The 13241-nt window shown below is 52.8% G+C and overlaps 1 protein-coding gene across 5 annotated transcripts in view; it reads right to left on the reverse strand.

The window, feature by feature from the left end:
* Nucleotides 1-13241, reverse strand: part of RFTN1 (raftlin, lipid raft linker 1) — a 163627-nt gene continuing 150386 nt past the window's right edge. For all 5 annotated transcript variants that reach the window (XM_037524760.2, XM_037524771.2, XM_037524764.2 and 2 more), the window contains exons 8-10: nucleotides 7780-7883; nucleotides 5271-5352; nucleotides 1-1406 (exon numbers count right to left, since the gene is read on the reverse strand). In XM_037524760.2, the coding sequence (XP_037380657.1) occupies nucleotides 1029-1406; nucleotides 5271-5352; nucleotides 7780-7883 (564 nt within the window). In that variant the 3' untranslated portion in view covers nucleotides 1-1028. The remainder of the gene's footprint in view (nucleotides 1407-5270; nucleotides 5353-7779; nucleotides 7884-13241) is intronic.

The following is a 13241-nucleotide window of genomic DNA, read 5'->3' on the forward strand; positions in this document are numbered from 1 at the left end:
CCCCAAATATCACACTGCCAGGGCTTATCAGAAGGGAACGGGGGAGGTGGGGTCAGTTGCTTTTGACATTAGGTGGGGACTTTTCGTGGGGACATAATAAATACTCACGCCGCACTAAACTGATAGCGGATTTATTGCTTTAAGTAACTAAACAAGAAAGAGAAGAGACAGGCTGTTGTTTTGGTCAAGACAATCGGCATTCTCTCTCCAGGTTTGCCAGCTGCGTCTACTTAAAGCCTTCACAATACTTTCTGGACAATATAAACACGTGACATGGGAAACAACTGGACCAATGACACACTGATTAAAATAGCACATAACAAGGACTCCCAGCCAGTCGGCTCACCCTGAAATGACAGAAAGAACGTGTGTTCATAGGATGTGCTGGATATAAAGTGTTTTGAAAAATGATTTTTGGCATTAATACTAACACAGAATACTTTCTCGGACATTCTGCAAGAGCAGGTGCACAAACAGAATTACCTCTTCACTTCCAGATTACCAGTATCTATGGGAATACGTTGAGAAAAGCCAGGCGGTGGGGTGCCTCCCCTCCCCAATGTCACTTTCTTCGCCAAAGCAGCAGGGTCTGAGCGGTCTCGGTGGAGAAGGGCAGCTGGCAGGGCTCCCGGGGTTGTGACAAGTCACCATGCGGCTACAGAGAGCAGCAGGCGATGGACACTGGGGTGTGGGAACAGACCCCAGCTTGGTTTGAGCCAGGCATTTGGCCTGAATGCTCCCTGGAGGTCGGGAGGGGCGGGGAACACAGGCACTGGGTGGTGCAGACCCTCCCCTGGGTCTAGAAGAAACAACCGGACCATCTTGCACTTGAACACTGGGGGAACGACACTTTCAAATGGATGTGCGGAAACTAACACTGTCAGGGACCCAGCCCTGGGAGGGCCTGGGTTTGCTCACAAGGAGAGGTCAAGCCAAGCCAAAGGGTGACACGGGCAGCCCCCGGCCCGGCTGCCGGCACAGTGCCTCGGGTCTGCCAGCTCAGGAGCCTTCAGGTCCACGGCCAAGACTCAGTTGTCTTCTGCCGCGGTGGACTCCACAGGCCCTACCTCGGGGGCGCCCTCCCAGGTACCCTCCCCGGGGTCGGAAACCAAGTGCCCCGAGCACGCTGGGCCGTTGTGCACGGTCCCGCCCTCCGCCCACAGCTGGCCGGGGGGACACAGTTTCTCTTCTGTGACCTCTCCGCTGGGCACCCTCATCTCCTCCGAGGTTCTATCCTCCTGCTGCCGGCTGGCCACACAGTTGCCCACGTCTCCCGCTTTGGAAAACTGGTCTTCTAGGTTCTTCTCGTTTTCTTCTGCTTGTCGCTTGTCTCTGGCGCCGAGTTTCCCTTTGGATTTCCTCATCTGCCTGTTGTGCATTTCTTCTCGGGAGAATCGCCACTGGAACTAGAGATGAGAGAGGGTGGGGGTCAGCCTTCAGCTCTGGAGGTTGCTGGCTAGCTGGATGGGGGCCCGGAATGCAGTGGCACCATGCACGGGAAACGGTTTATTAAGGCTTTACCACACTGTCAATAATTCTGAGTGCTGTGCTAGGAAGAACCAAAATCTGCTGTGTAAATTTTTAAAAAGCTGCCACCTTGGCAGAGCCTTGGGTGGGAGAGATCTATCCCTCAAGTAAAACATTTGCCTGACTCCTCCCTGCGTCACAGCAATCTTGATGGCACACTCTTTTGGACAAGCCTGGTCCATCTGAATATCCCATCGAAGTAGAGAAAAGGGCGTGCAGGGCCTGCTGTGGCTAGGATTTCACATTTCCTCGCTCACTCTGGCCTCCCTGAGCACCCCTAAATGAATTCACCTATAATGGCTGATGTGTCACCCTCTTTGGAATTCTCTCCCATGGAGCTGACTGGCTTCCCTTTGGGGCTGGCTCAAGCTTCTACCAACCAAGCCATGAGTTTCTGATAACAGAGTCTCTCTACACACCTTAGAAGCCCCCCGGCCCCCTCCCCAAAATGGCGCCCACTTCAGCCAAGACACTAACAGGCGTCCCAAGGCTGTCAGTATGGATGCTGAAAAAGGGAGGTGGGATTGGCCAGAACTCAGGGCCTGTGTAATCTGAAAGCTAAACGTTCTGAGCTATGAAGTAGGCCACATGTAGAGTACTTGTCTTGGGAAGAACAAGACCATGCTAAGGTACTAACTGCATGTCTCACACAGGGACTAGGTGTCCCATGGCCCTCAATCCCCAAGCAATCCTTTCACTAGGCATTAGTAGCACCATCTTCTAGATGATCACAGAGGTTCAGAGAGGTTAAGTAACTTGCCCAAAGTCACACAGCTAAAAAACAAAAGAGGTGGACTTCAAACACAGGTGTCTTTACTCTGTGTTCTATTTCCAACCCCTCAATTTGGGTGCGCGGCAGGCTTCAGGCTCTGGTTCTAGAGGGAAGCAGGGAGAGAAGTGAAGGGAGAGGCCACACTTTGGAAGGGCTCAGCCCCAGGCAGCAGAGCCCCAGCTTTCAGGCATTACCATGTTAAGCTGCATCTGCGAGGTCAGGAGTCTGATCATCAGGCTGAGTGATGGGCTAATGGAAGTCCAGATTTAACTGCCATTAAAGATACTTTGATTCGGCTTATTAAAAACAAACAACTACACTGAAGGCTCCTGACAGGCCCATTTTTTTAAAAATCGATGATAAAATGTGAAGGGAGGCCCACAGGTGCGCCTGGAAGGGCCTAAATTCTCCAGTTCAGATGAGGCTCATACTCGAGTGGGCGTCAGAGTTGCCTGGGGGCCTCTGTCAAACAGACCATCCACCTGACCTGAGTTTCTGACTCTGAAGGGTCTGGGGAGGGAGGTAGAAACTCCCAGATGTGGCAGATCCTGCTCGTCCACAGGCCACGATTTGATAACCCCGAGCTACAAAAAGCTCCTGGGCAGGGTTTAGCCGTGAAACATCTTGGGAAAGAGGACGGCAGCCAACAGCCAACACTCCCCCGCCCCAGCGCTGCAGTCCGAGGAAGGGCTTCCTTCTTCCTGCCTGCCATCGTCCACCTGCCTCCTTCACCAGCCGGGCCTCCGTGCCCCCTCTGAGCGGGGGACACACCTGGGTCTTTAACAAACAGCAGAAACTACAGGTGACCCTTGAACATGGGTCCCTGGAACTGCACTGCACAGAGCCACTATGACTTGGATTTCTTACAAAATATTGATGGAATTCATAAATGCAGCACACTGCTGTAAATGTATTTTCCTGATTTCCTTACTGTTTTTCTCTCTAGCTCACTTTACTGCGAGAATCCAGTATATAATGCACATGACATGCGGAGTACATGTTCGTCCACTGGATCACCCATAGGCCGACAACAGGCTCTTAGGAGTTAAGTTTTTGAGGAGTCAGAAGTTGGAGGTGGATTTTGACTGTGTCAGGGGTGAGGCTGTCAGTGCTGCTTGTAGTGCAAGCACCCACAGGGTGAGCAGGGGGCTGGCCGAGCTGCATGGGGTCCAGGAGGCTGGCAGGCCTCCCAGCCCTCGGTGAGTCTTTGCGCTCTTGCTCAGTCTCGTCTTGTCTTGTGGTCTCACCTCAGAGTGACGCCGCCCTTTTATCCATCACCGCTAAGCACAGGTGCGAGCGTCTGCACACCTAGACATGCACACACCCACACATGCACACCTGTACACGCACACCTGCACACCCACACCTGCACATGCACATCTGCACATGCACACCCACACATGCACACCTAAACATGCACACACCCACACATGCACACACCTGTGCCCCCTGGGCCCAGGTGTCCATAATCAAAGACACTGGTGCCCTGGCCATCCACGCTAGTGGCGTAAGGGCGGAAAAACCCGCTAACTTCATTTACCCTACACTACCAAACCCCAAGTTGTTCATGAGGCGACCGGACTGCAGATCCTGAGGTTTGGAAAGGAGACATCTCAGAAAGCAAGAGGAGAGGCAGGCCTGTGGCGGTTCCCCAGCAAGGGACACTGTCCTGGCTGTAGCTGAGGTCACATCCACAGCTGGAAGGCAGGCTGCCCAGTCTGGGGCATGCACCCGTATCTTGAGCAGTGCCAGGGGCAGTCTCTGAACTCAACAAACCAGCCACAGTAAAACAGGCTGCCGGCGGCTGGCCTTCCCCCAGACGGGTGTTTGGGACACTCGGGGGTCCGCTAAGCTGTAAGTGACAGCAGCCTAAGCCAATCTATCTTGCAGCGGGCGCTGACTGCTCCTGGTGGTTAATGGTGGATTTGGCGGCTGCCTTCTGGTCCTCTGTGCTGTCACCTGTCACATTAGCATCTCAGAGCTTGGAGAGAGCCCTTCCTCTGCACCCCACCCCATCTGGCTTCCAGGCGCCATTTCCTTGGCGTTTCTCCCACGAGTGGGCCACGCTTTCCTCCAGATTTGTTGGCTGGCGAGGGGCTGCTCCAATCTGTTCACTTGCTAGGCGCTCCTATCTGGGCTCCATGTCCGAAGAACATGAGGAAGCAGGGGTGGGGGCAGGGAATAGTGCCAGGTAGGAGAGGGGCAGGTCCAGCAGCCGCTTCTGGCAAGTGTGGCCTTGGCCATCAAAGGGGGAGCAAGCTGGCTCCAGGTGACACCTGGCTGGGGCTTTGGCAGTCACTCGGCTGACTGACCTCTTCCTGAGCAATGGGGAACCCCCTGCGGGAAATTGCAGGAAAGCATCAAAATCATCTGACACCAGGAGAGGGTGTGGGCTCAACTTAGGACCATGGGACAAATCCTGAGAACAGCCTCCGTCTCTCAGCATGCTCTGACGTGAGGTCCAGCGAGGGGAGGGAGGCCCCAGGGACCTGGAGGACAACCGGGCCTATGAAACATCAGCCACTGTCACTCAGAGCCCTGGGGCAGGGCACGTCCCCAAGGCACGCTGGCTGGGTCTCTCTGCCAAGACCATGAGACTTTGACGTCCCAAGGGATCCAACAGGCGGGCCAGAGCCCCTGAGCTCAAGCCATGCCCTACACCCCCATCAGACTGCAGCTGACTTCGCACCCCTATTTTCAGCCTGGTGGGAAGAGCTGGCGCCTCCAGTATCCAGAACCTCTCTCCTTTGCTCCTGGCCTGGCCAGCAGGGCCTGAGCGCACCAGGCCTTCCTGTGCTTTCACCTGTCCTGTCTGGCAGCTTCTGGTGGGATTGTCAGGGGAACTCAGGTGATCCTGGGGTGCTGAGAGCCCTCAGAAGTCAGAGCAGGCTGCACACCCAACTGCTATAGAAAAGTCATCCCGTGAGGACGAAGCCTTGCCAAGGAAAACAGAAAAGACAAGGTCACTTACCTTGGATTCCTTTTTCTTGATTTTCTGAGGTAGACACGGTCTCTGAAGAAAGACAATCTGCTTGGTGGATACATTCCCCTCCCTGTAACATACACAGAGCGGAGAGTGAGTTAGGTTACACCTGAGGGACCCCCAAACCTCACACAGACGCGCCATTCCTAACTTCACGAAGGTCACACACCCATGAAAAGGAAAGCAGTCACACAACCGAGAGGGGTCGGGAAGCTAAGACCCCACCCCCACCTTGCTCCAAGGGGGCTGTTCCAGGGACTACTTCAGGGGCCCAGCAAAAGCTTTGTGGGCGTCCCTGCAGCGTCAGCTTCGTAGCTGCGAACTCCCCTTCCCTTGATGTGCAGTAACAGCTGGCTGGCATCTCAGCCAAATGATGACAAATTGGATTCTTCAGTGAATCTCAACAGCGAATCTTCAGGCCTCTTCCAAATCTAGCTGTGGTAATGAGGCTGGGGCGGGGCCTGGTGGCCTGAGATGGGCAGGTAGATGAGGACCTTGGGAAGCACTTGGCCCAGTCCGTCAGCATTTACAGGAGCGGAGGGACATCCCGCTGCACACAGGACTCCACTGCGTGTGGCTCTTGGCCACATGGGCTCCAGGGCTGGGGTCAGATTCATCTCTGCTGGCCGCAGGCTCATGGCTCCTGTGGGGGCAGGACGGGTGGGCACTGGCATTGACCTATGGGCGAGGGGTTCCGGGAAGAGCTGCCCACTTTTCTGGCACTGGGAGCGAATGTTGCATCTCCCATGAAGACAGGTCCTTGGGGAACCTCCTCTCAAAATGACAGAAGCGCTGTAAAGGAGAGCACAGCCTTGGCCCAGCCTCCACCCGCCCGACCACTTTCTGAAATCTCTTTCGCAGATGCCTTCTATGCTGGGGCTCCCGTTACTACGCAGAGTCTCAGAGGCAAAGGAGGTGGAGGAGAACATTTCTGATTTTGTTCTGGGGCTGGGCTGGACCATGGCTGGGCCAGAATTGGACTTTTCTGTTTTGACAGACGGGAACAGAAGCTCTCAAGCAGGCAGGCGGGAGGCATGAGCGAGGATCCGAACCCAGAGCCGCCTGCTTCCACACCTGCTCCACTCCAGATGAGGTTCACTGAGGGCAGAGAGTTAAGGGGGACAGGGAGGCAGGTGTGACTAGACACCTGCTAGCCCCTCTGGATTTAGCTCAGAAGGTGCTGGGGCTTCACATCTGAAGACATTCTCATTGTGACTCCTGTTCGGAGCAGAGAGGGAAGTCTGCACGCCTCCATTTAATGGCCCAGAAGACTGACTCAAAGAGGCTACATGACTTGACCAAGGTGGACAGTTAGCGAGTGGCAGATCAGGACTTGGGTTGGGTCTTCGGGGCACAAATTCAGGATTCTTTTGACTGCATCACCCTGTGCTCACAGAAGTTTTGCAAACAATATGGCGGCTCTCAGAGGCCCAGGGCCCAACGGTGTCTGCAGACTGGCTCCTGCAGGTCCACAGACCACTGTGTCCCGCTGTCCAGGAGGGCCCAGACGGGTGTGTGGAGGTGCCCAGAGAAGGCACTGACTGTTGCCATGATTCCCCACCCGTCTGTGTTCTAGCCTGGTGTCCCCCAGATCTCCAGCCTTGCCTCATGCGGTCCATCACCCTGCAATGCTGAGTGGCAGCAGGACTCTGGGAAGAGGAGCTCCAAGGGCCCCCGGGAGGGGGCATCCCTTCAGGTCAGCAAACAGGCGGCCTGGCGTAGGAGCAGGGCCTGACTCCACAGATGGAGGTTTCCCATGTTCCGGCACGTGGCCTCAGGCATGTGATGGCACCTGTGTGACCTCAGTCTCCTCACCTGAAAAGTGGGAATTCTACCCGCACTCACACACCTATAGGTCAGGTAGAGCTAGTTCAGGCAGCACAACCAATATCCAGATGGAAGGCCTTTTGGCATTCTTATGGCCGGGGTGAGCCCACGGGCTCAGGGAAGGACGGCAGGGCTGAGTGGACGAGCGAATATGAACATGTAATTACGAGGAGAGTCACTTCGAGGCCGAGACTCCAGGGCTCATAGCCCCTCCTCAGGGCTCCTGGCCAGCACCGTGATCCTGACTGAGCCCTTCAACCTCCTGGTCAGACTCCTCAGCTGTAACATGGGTCTAATTTAAAAATTCCACCTCACAGAAGTTTTTGAAGACTAAAGATTTTATATACAAAGGACGCACCTAAGCCAGCACAGGGCACAGAGCACGTGCTGAATTTCTTTCACATCTGAGACCCGCAGGTCCCCTCAGCCCAGGTAGCTCATCTTGGACACACTGGGCAGCAGTGGTTCATGGGTCCAGGCTCCCCATGTGAGAACTGGGGGCCAGGGGAGTCCCCTGAGGGGAGACAGTGACATGTGCTAGCTGGAGAGTGTATGTGACCACATGGGCCTCACAGGATCGACCAGGTCATGTATGTACAGCAGCGGTTACTAACCAGCCCTGTGCCCAGCCCAGGATGTCAGTAAAAAGAGTGAAATGACTTATTGTTACCTGGTGGTCTTGATGACAGGAGTCGGCAGCACACAGGTGAGCTGCCAGCCGTAGGCCGCCAGCGAGTTCAGCAGGGGCACGTAGTCCGTCTGCACCTCCACCCCCTGTGGAGAAAAGCCACTGTGAGGGCGGCGGCGACCCCAGGTCCACGCTGCGTGCCCAAGAGGGGACCGCTCAGCCCGCCAACCGCTGCAGCGGGAAGGGGGGGGAGGCCTGCGGCCCGAGGCCCGGCTCTGGCTCCGGTGATGCTCGAAGAGTCTGGAGCCAAACTGCCAACATGGGATTTCTTTCTGGGCCCCGACTCGGTCTAAGCAGTCGGCAAGGAATTAGAGCCAAAGGATTAATTCCTTCATTTTGTTTCGTTCTGGTCTGGACAAATAGCCTCCTGTGAGTTTCACGGAAGCTGCATAATCACCCCTCGCCTCAAAGATGGATTCAGGCACGTGACGACACAGGCCGCTCCGGAGGACTCTGGAGCGTGTCATGGGAAGTTCAATTACAGTTGACAAATGATGCGGGCATTTACATCCAGCACAGGAGCAACACACACACACACACACACACACACACACACACCCATACACATACCACGCGCACTCCACAGGAGCAACACACACACACACATAACACACACACACACCCTATACACATAGCACATACACACACATCCCCCCCACACACATTCCACATACACATAGCACATACACACACACACACACCACACACATTCCACATACACCACATACACACGGCTTCACCTGTTACGCGCTGTGGTGGAGAAAGGTAAATGAATTCCACCCGTGTTTGAGCTCCAGTGCAGGAGACAGCTCGGGGGAGACGACCAGCCTTTCACGTTAAAATCTCAGTCCTGGTCCCACCCTGGGCTTCTCACAGACCTGATTTCCCACTCTGGGCTCTGCCCGGGGTTGCTAGTGCAGCCCCACCCCTGCCTGGGAGACTCTGCACGCCCCATCTCCAGGTGGCTGGCCCCCGGCTCTGGTGGGCTCAATCCCTGTCACTGGCTTCAGAACATCTCAACATGTGTCCAGATTCTTTCCAATCGAGGAGGCCAAGCAGATCCATTCAGCTAGTGCCTCAGAGCCCCAGAAGGCTCAAAGGTGAACAGCAGCGTGACCCCATGGTTGGAGCTCACAGTCCATGCACAAACGTGCAAGCACCTGGAACACGTGATGCCCCTGGCAGGGCCACAGGCAGCAGATGAAGGATGCCTGCTGGGGTTTAGGCTGGGTTCCGGGGCTCACGGATGGGCAGAGGGTTGACAGGCAGAGCCGGGGAAGGAGGAGAAGCGTGGCATGTACAGATCAGCAGACCAAGCCGGCCTGGCGTGCCAAGGTTAAACCCACGTTCACCCAGCAGCATCCCTTGGTGTGGACCATCCCTGGGGATTGACTCCCGCTGGAGGCCTGAGCGGGGAAGAACTGGTGGCTCACGTGGCTGCCCTGGGGTAGGGGCTGGATGAAGGACTAGGGAACACCAGCGCTGCCTCTTCAGATGGCTTTCAAAGCTCCCGCCCTGACCACTCACTGGTCTCCACGCAGTGACAGAGTCAGGTGAACCCCATGCAACTAATTCCTCCTTCCAGAGCTTGTTTCCTCATCTGTAGAAAATAAGTCAGTCTGTGTCAGCGGGTCTATGGGTCTATGGGCAGCACCTGGGAAGTTGTTAGAAATTCAGTCTTGGGATCCACCCCAGACCTAGCCAATTCGACACCCTGGGGTGGGGTCCTTGATCTGTGTGGTGAGGAGCCCGCCCAGGTGAGTCTTAGAAGCACTTTCTAGATAGTCAAGTTGGGCGCTGGCGTCTGTTGAAAGAAAAGACTGCAATTCTGTGCCTAGCTCTATCAGCCGTTACCTCAAAGAGAACCTTCCCCACCAATCTCCGTGCGAGGAGAAAGGCAGAGGGCCAGCTATGAGGAAAGCAGCTGCAGGGGAAGGGAACAGAGGGAGCAGGAGGAGAGAGAAGGGGGACAGCAAGGAAAAGGAGGAAGGGAGGAAGAGAGAGAGAAAAGGCAGAGGTTTTAAGCATAATCAATATATTTAGGGAGGGGGACCGCATTCTGGACCCCCTGCGGACCAGAGATGGCCTGCAGACAGCTGATGGCCAGCGACACCCCCCCCTCTGCCTGACCTCCTGGGCACATGGCGACCTCCCTCCTAGACCAGCAGGACCCGTGTCCTTCATGCTGAGCAAGGCCCTCATCCCCAGACTTTGGTGGTTTTATCTGGGGAACCCCCCCACCACTGCATGCTCCATTAGAGAGAGGACTGGGGGGACATGTTCAATCCACACTCTCAAGCCTTGCGAGGTTATGATTACTTGGGTCTATCAAGAATAACCTTCCCACTTTATCAAGCACGGTGACAAACCTGCCACAATCAGACAGTAGTCATGGCAACCGGGACAAGCTTTGGCACCTCACAAAGCCCTGCGAGGCAGAATGGTGTCCTTTCATTGGCGACTGTGCTGGGTTTTCTCGCGGGCACCCTGAGCGGCAGGACAATGGACGATCCCTGCTGCAGCCTGACCTGCCTGCTCAGACAGGCCCGTGCGGGGCTGCCTCTCTTTTGCTCGATTTTATTGCATTTTGTCACTATCTGAAAGAGAAAGACAGCAGGATTTCTCCCAAACAGTTTTTTCCCCTCAGGGTAGGGGATGTCAGCCAGAGGGTACAGAATTGCAAAGACTAAAAGGAAAAGGGAAAACACAACAAAACACAAACCCTGCTTGAGAGCCCAGGGTTCACTCGCCAGTGTTAATATCTGGCTGTCACATGGTGAGTTGAAAAGTAAATTACAAATGGTAGGGGGTGAGGTGTTACACTCTGCCAGACTCTCCCGCTCCAACTATTGGGGCTGGTCTTGATTTAATTAATGCGAGATGTGGTTTTCCAGAAGCATCTATCAAAGCCGGCTTGCAGATTACCAATTCAGTGAGAAGATGGCATTTGTAAGCTCTGACATGAGCCCCATGCAGTTGGTGGAAGATGCTTTCAAGTCCATTAACGAAGAGAGTTGGTTGGAACCTAACTGGATGGAAGGTTCTCTTTGATCTGCTTTTCTGTGACACTCCAGTGAGGAGAGAAAGCACAAACAGCACTCCAAAGCCAGCCTGCTTATCAAATGAAGAGATGTTTCTTCCTGGGAGTAGGAGCAAAATCTTTTAATTAACTCCCCACTCTTCTGTGTGGATATGTAATCTCTGATCACACCTGGAGTGGTAAAAAAACGGAGCGTGTCCTGTGGTTTTTGACTTGTGTAAAAGGAATTCATTTGTATTGATGGCTTTTTTTTTTTGCCTTGTTCCCTCTAATTTCTCTGCTGGTCCCAAATCAACTAAAGAAACAGACATCTAACACAACCTTCCCTTACCCTCCAAAAATGAGGACAACAGAAGGGAAAGCTTGCTGAGAAATGCATTTGCCTTTTCATCATTTTTTTAAAGACCCTACGTGCAGGGAAATAAGTAGATGGTAACATGTTGGTCCGATGAGAAAGTTTGTACCCGGAATGTCACTTTGCTCTTCTTTCCTGTATTTCACTGTGTGGGAGTCGTCTGGGAGAAAAGCAGTTGAAAATCCTGCGCTCCTACGACTGGAAGTGCAGAGAGGAGTTCACTTTCCCATGGCAGCAAAGTGGACGGGGTCAGCTCGGGGAAGATCTGTTTCTGGTAAAAGTGATTTGGGGACTGTGTGTCTCTGTTGCCCCAGCTGCCACAGCTGGGCGGTGTGCCCCCCTCTGCCCTTCACTGAGAGGGCGTGTGAAGTGAGAGGCCTGCAGAACATCCTTCTTAAAACTGCTACCCACACACTAATGCCCGACACTTCTTGGCAGGGTATTTATACTACCACTTCTTTACTCCACCAATTTTAGAGCTCTGCATTTCCCACCATGGGAAATAAAGGTTTAAAGTTTCCATACACAGGCCTTACTTCCTCCTTCTTAAAGCCCCAAACAGAGTGTAATTTAATTCAGCCAAAAGTTGGTCTTCGTGTTATTACAACTTAGCAAATATAGTCATCCCTCTGTATCTGTGGGGTCTGCCTACTGAAGTCAACCAACCCCAGATCAAAAATATGTGCCATATAGTTAAGCCTATTATGGTTGTGCCTGTACTGAACATACACAGACTTTTTTCTTCTTTTTATTCCCTAAGCAATATATTATAATAATTATTTACATGGCATTTACATTGTATTCGGTATCATAAGGCATCTAGGGATGATTCAGGCACACAGGAGGATGTTTGTAGGTTATGTGCAAATGCACACTGATTTATACAAGGGACTTGAGCATCCTAGGATTTGGGTATCTTTGGGGGGATTGGAACCAATCCCCCTCAGATACCGAGGGACAGCTTTATTACTCATTGGAGTATCAAGTACCATGAGCCTGTCTTCTGTTTCATACCGTCCTTTCCTTTTCCTGGAGTTCATTGTAATGTCTATTTTTTTTTTCCCATCTGCTTGATAGTACATGAACCCATTGCTAATTTACTCCAGATGTTCCAACACTACTATTTTCTACCCATCAATCAACATCCGATGTACCTAAATATATTCCTCCACTGGAGACATCATTTTTGGAGCTTTCTGTACCCTTGCTTCAATCCACTCTGGCTGTTTGCCAAGCCTGGGTTCTCCCTCCCTGCCTCTGTGGCTGCTGTTTTTCTTTCTTGGTTTCCTCCTCATCTTGCTGGAGCACATCCTCTAGCGGTTCTCTAGGCAACAATGCCCTGGAATTCATTTGAACCCCTGCATTTCTAAAAATGTTTTTGTCTTCACCCTTAACTAACAGTGTGTGTATGGGAGTCTGGGCTGAAATCTATTTTTCTATTACAATCTGAAAGCATTGCTCCTTGAGCTTCTAGATATCAGCACTGCTACTGCGGCAGCTATTTTGATTACTAATACTCTGAGCATAACATGTTCCGTTGTTTTGTAAGATCCTAGGGTGTTCTTCCCTTTGAAGTTCAGAGTATCACAGAGGGCGTTGGTGGGTCTTCTTTACTCTTAGGACCAACAACCTAATGGACTTGGCATCTCAGAATTCTGATCCACCACTCTGAAAAGTGTTCTGTTTCGTTCCTTTGATAATATATAAGGATTTTAACTCAATGCCCTGGTTTTGACTCCAAAGTTCACTCCTCACCATCCTATGTGAGCCATGCTTGAGGATGAGAGCTTTTCTTAAGATCTGCTTGAGAAAATGGCTCCCCGCTACATTAAGTTGGCTGTTTCCTCCATGTTGCTAAGTCAATTAGCTTTCCTCCATTCACTTTCTATCTTCTAAAAATTTGCTGAAGTCATGGATTTTCTACTTTCTCTTCTTCCAATCATCTGGTAGTTGCATGTATCTAATCTACCTACCTACCTGCCTATAGTCAATTTTCATTATTCACAGGAGTTATACGCCCTTAATGTCACCACACTGAACTACTCAATA

The sequence above is a fragment of the Talpa occidentalis genome, unplaced genomic scaffold (genome assembly GCF_014898055.3).
Source record: "Talpa occidentalis isolate TD23 unplaced genomic scaffold, MPIMG_talOcc4v2.1 talOcc4.10, whole genome shotgun sequence".
NCBI lineage: Eukaryota > Metazoa > Chordata > Mammalia > Eulipotyphla > Talpidae > Talpa > Talpa occidentalis.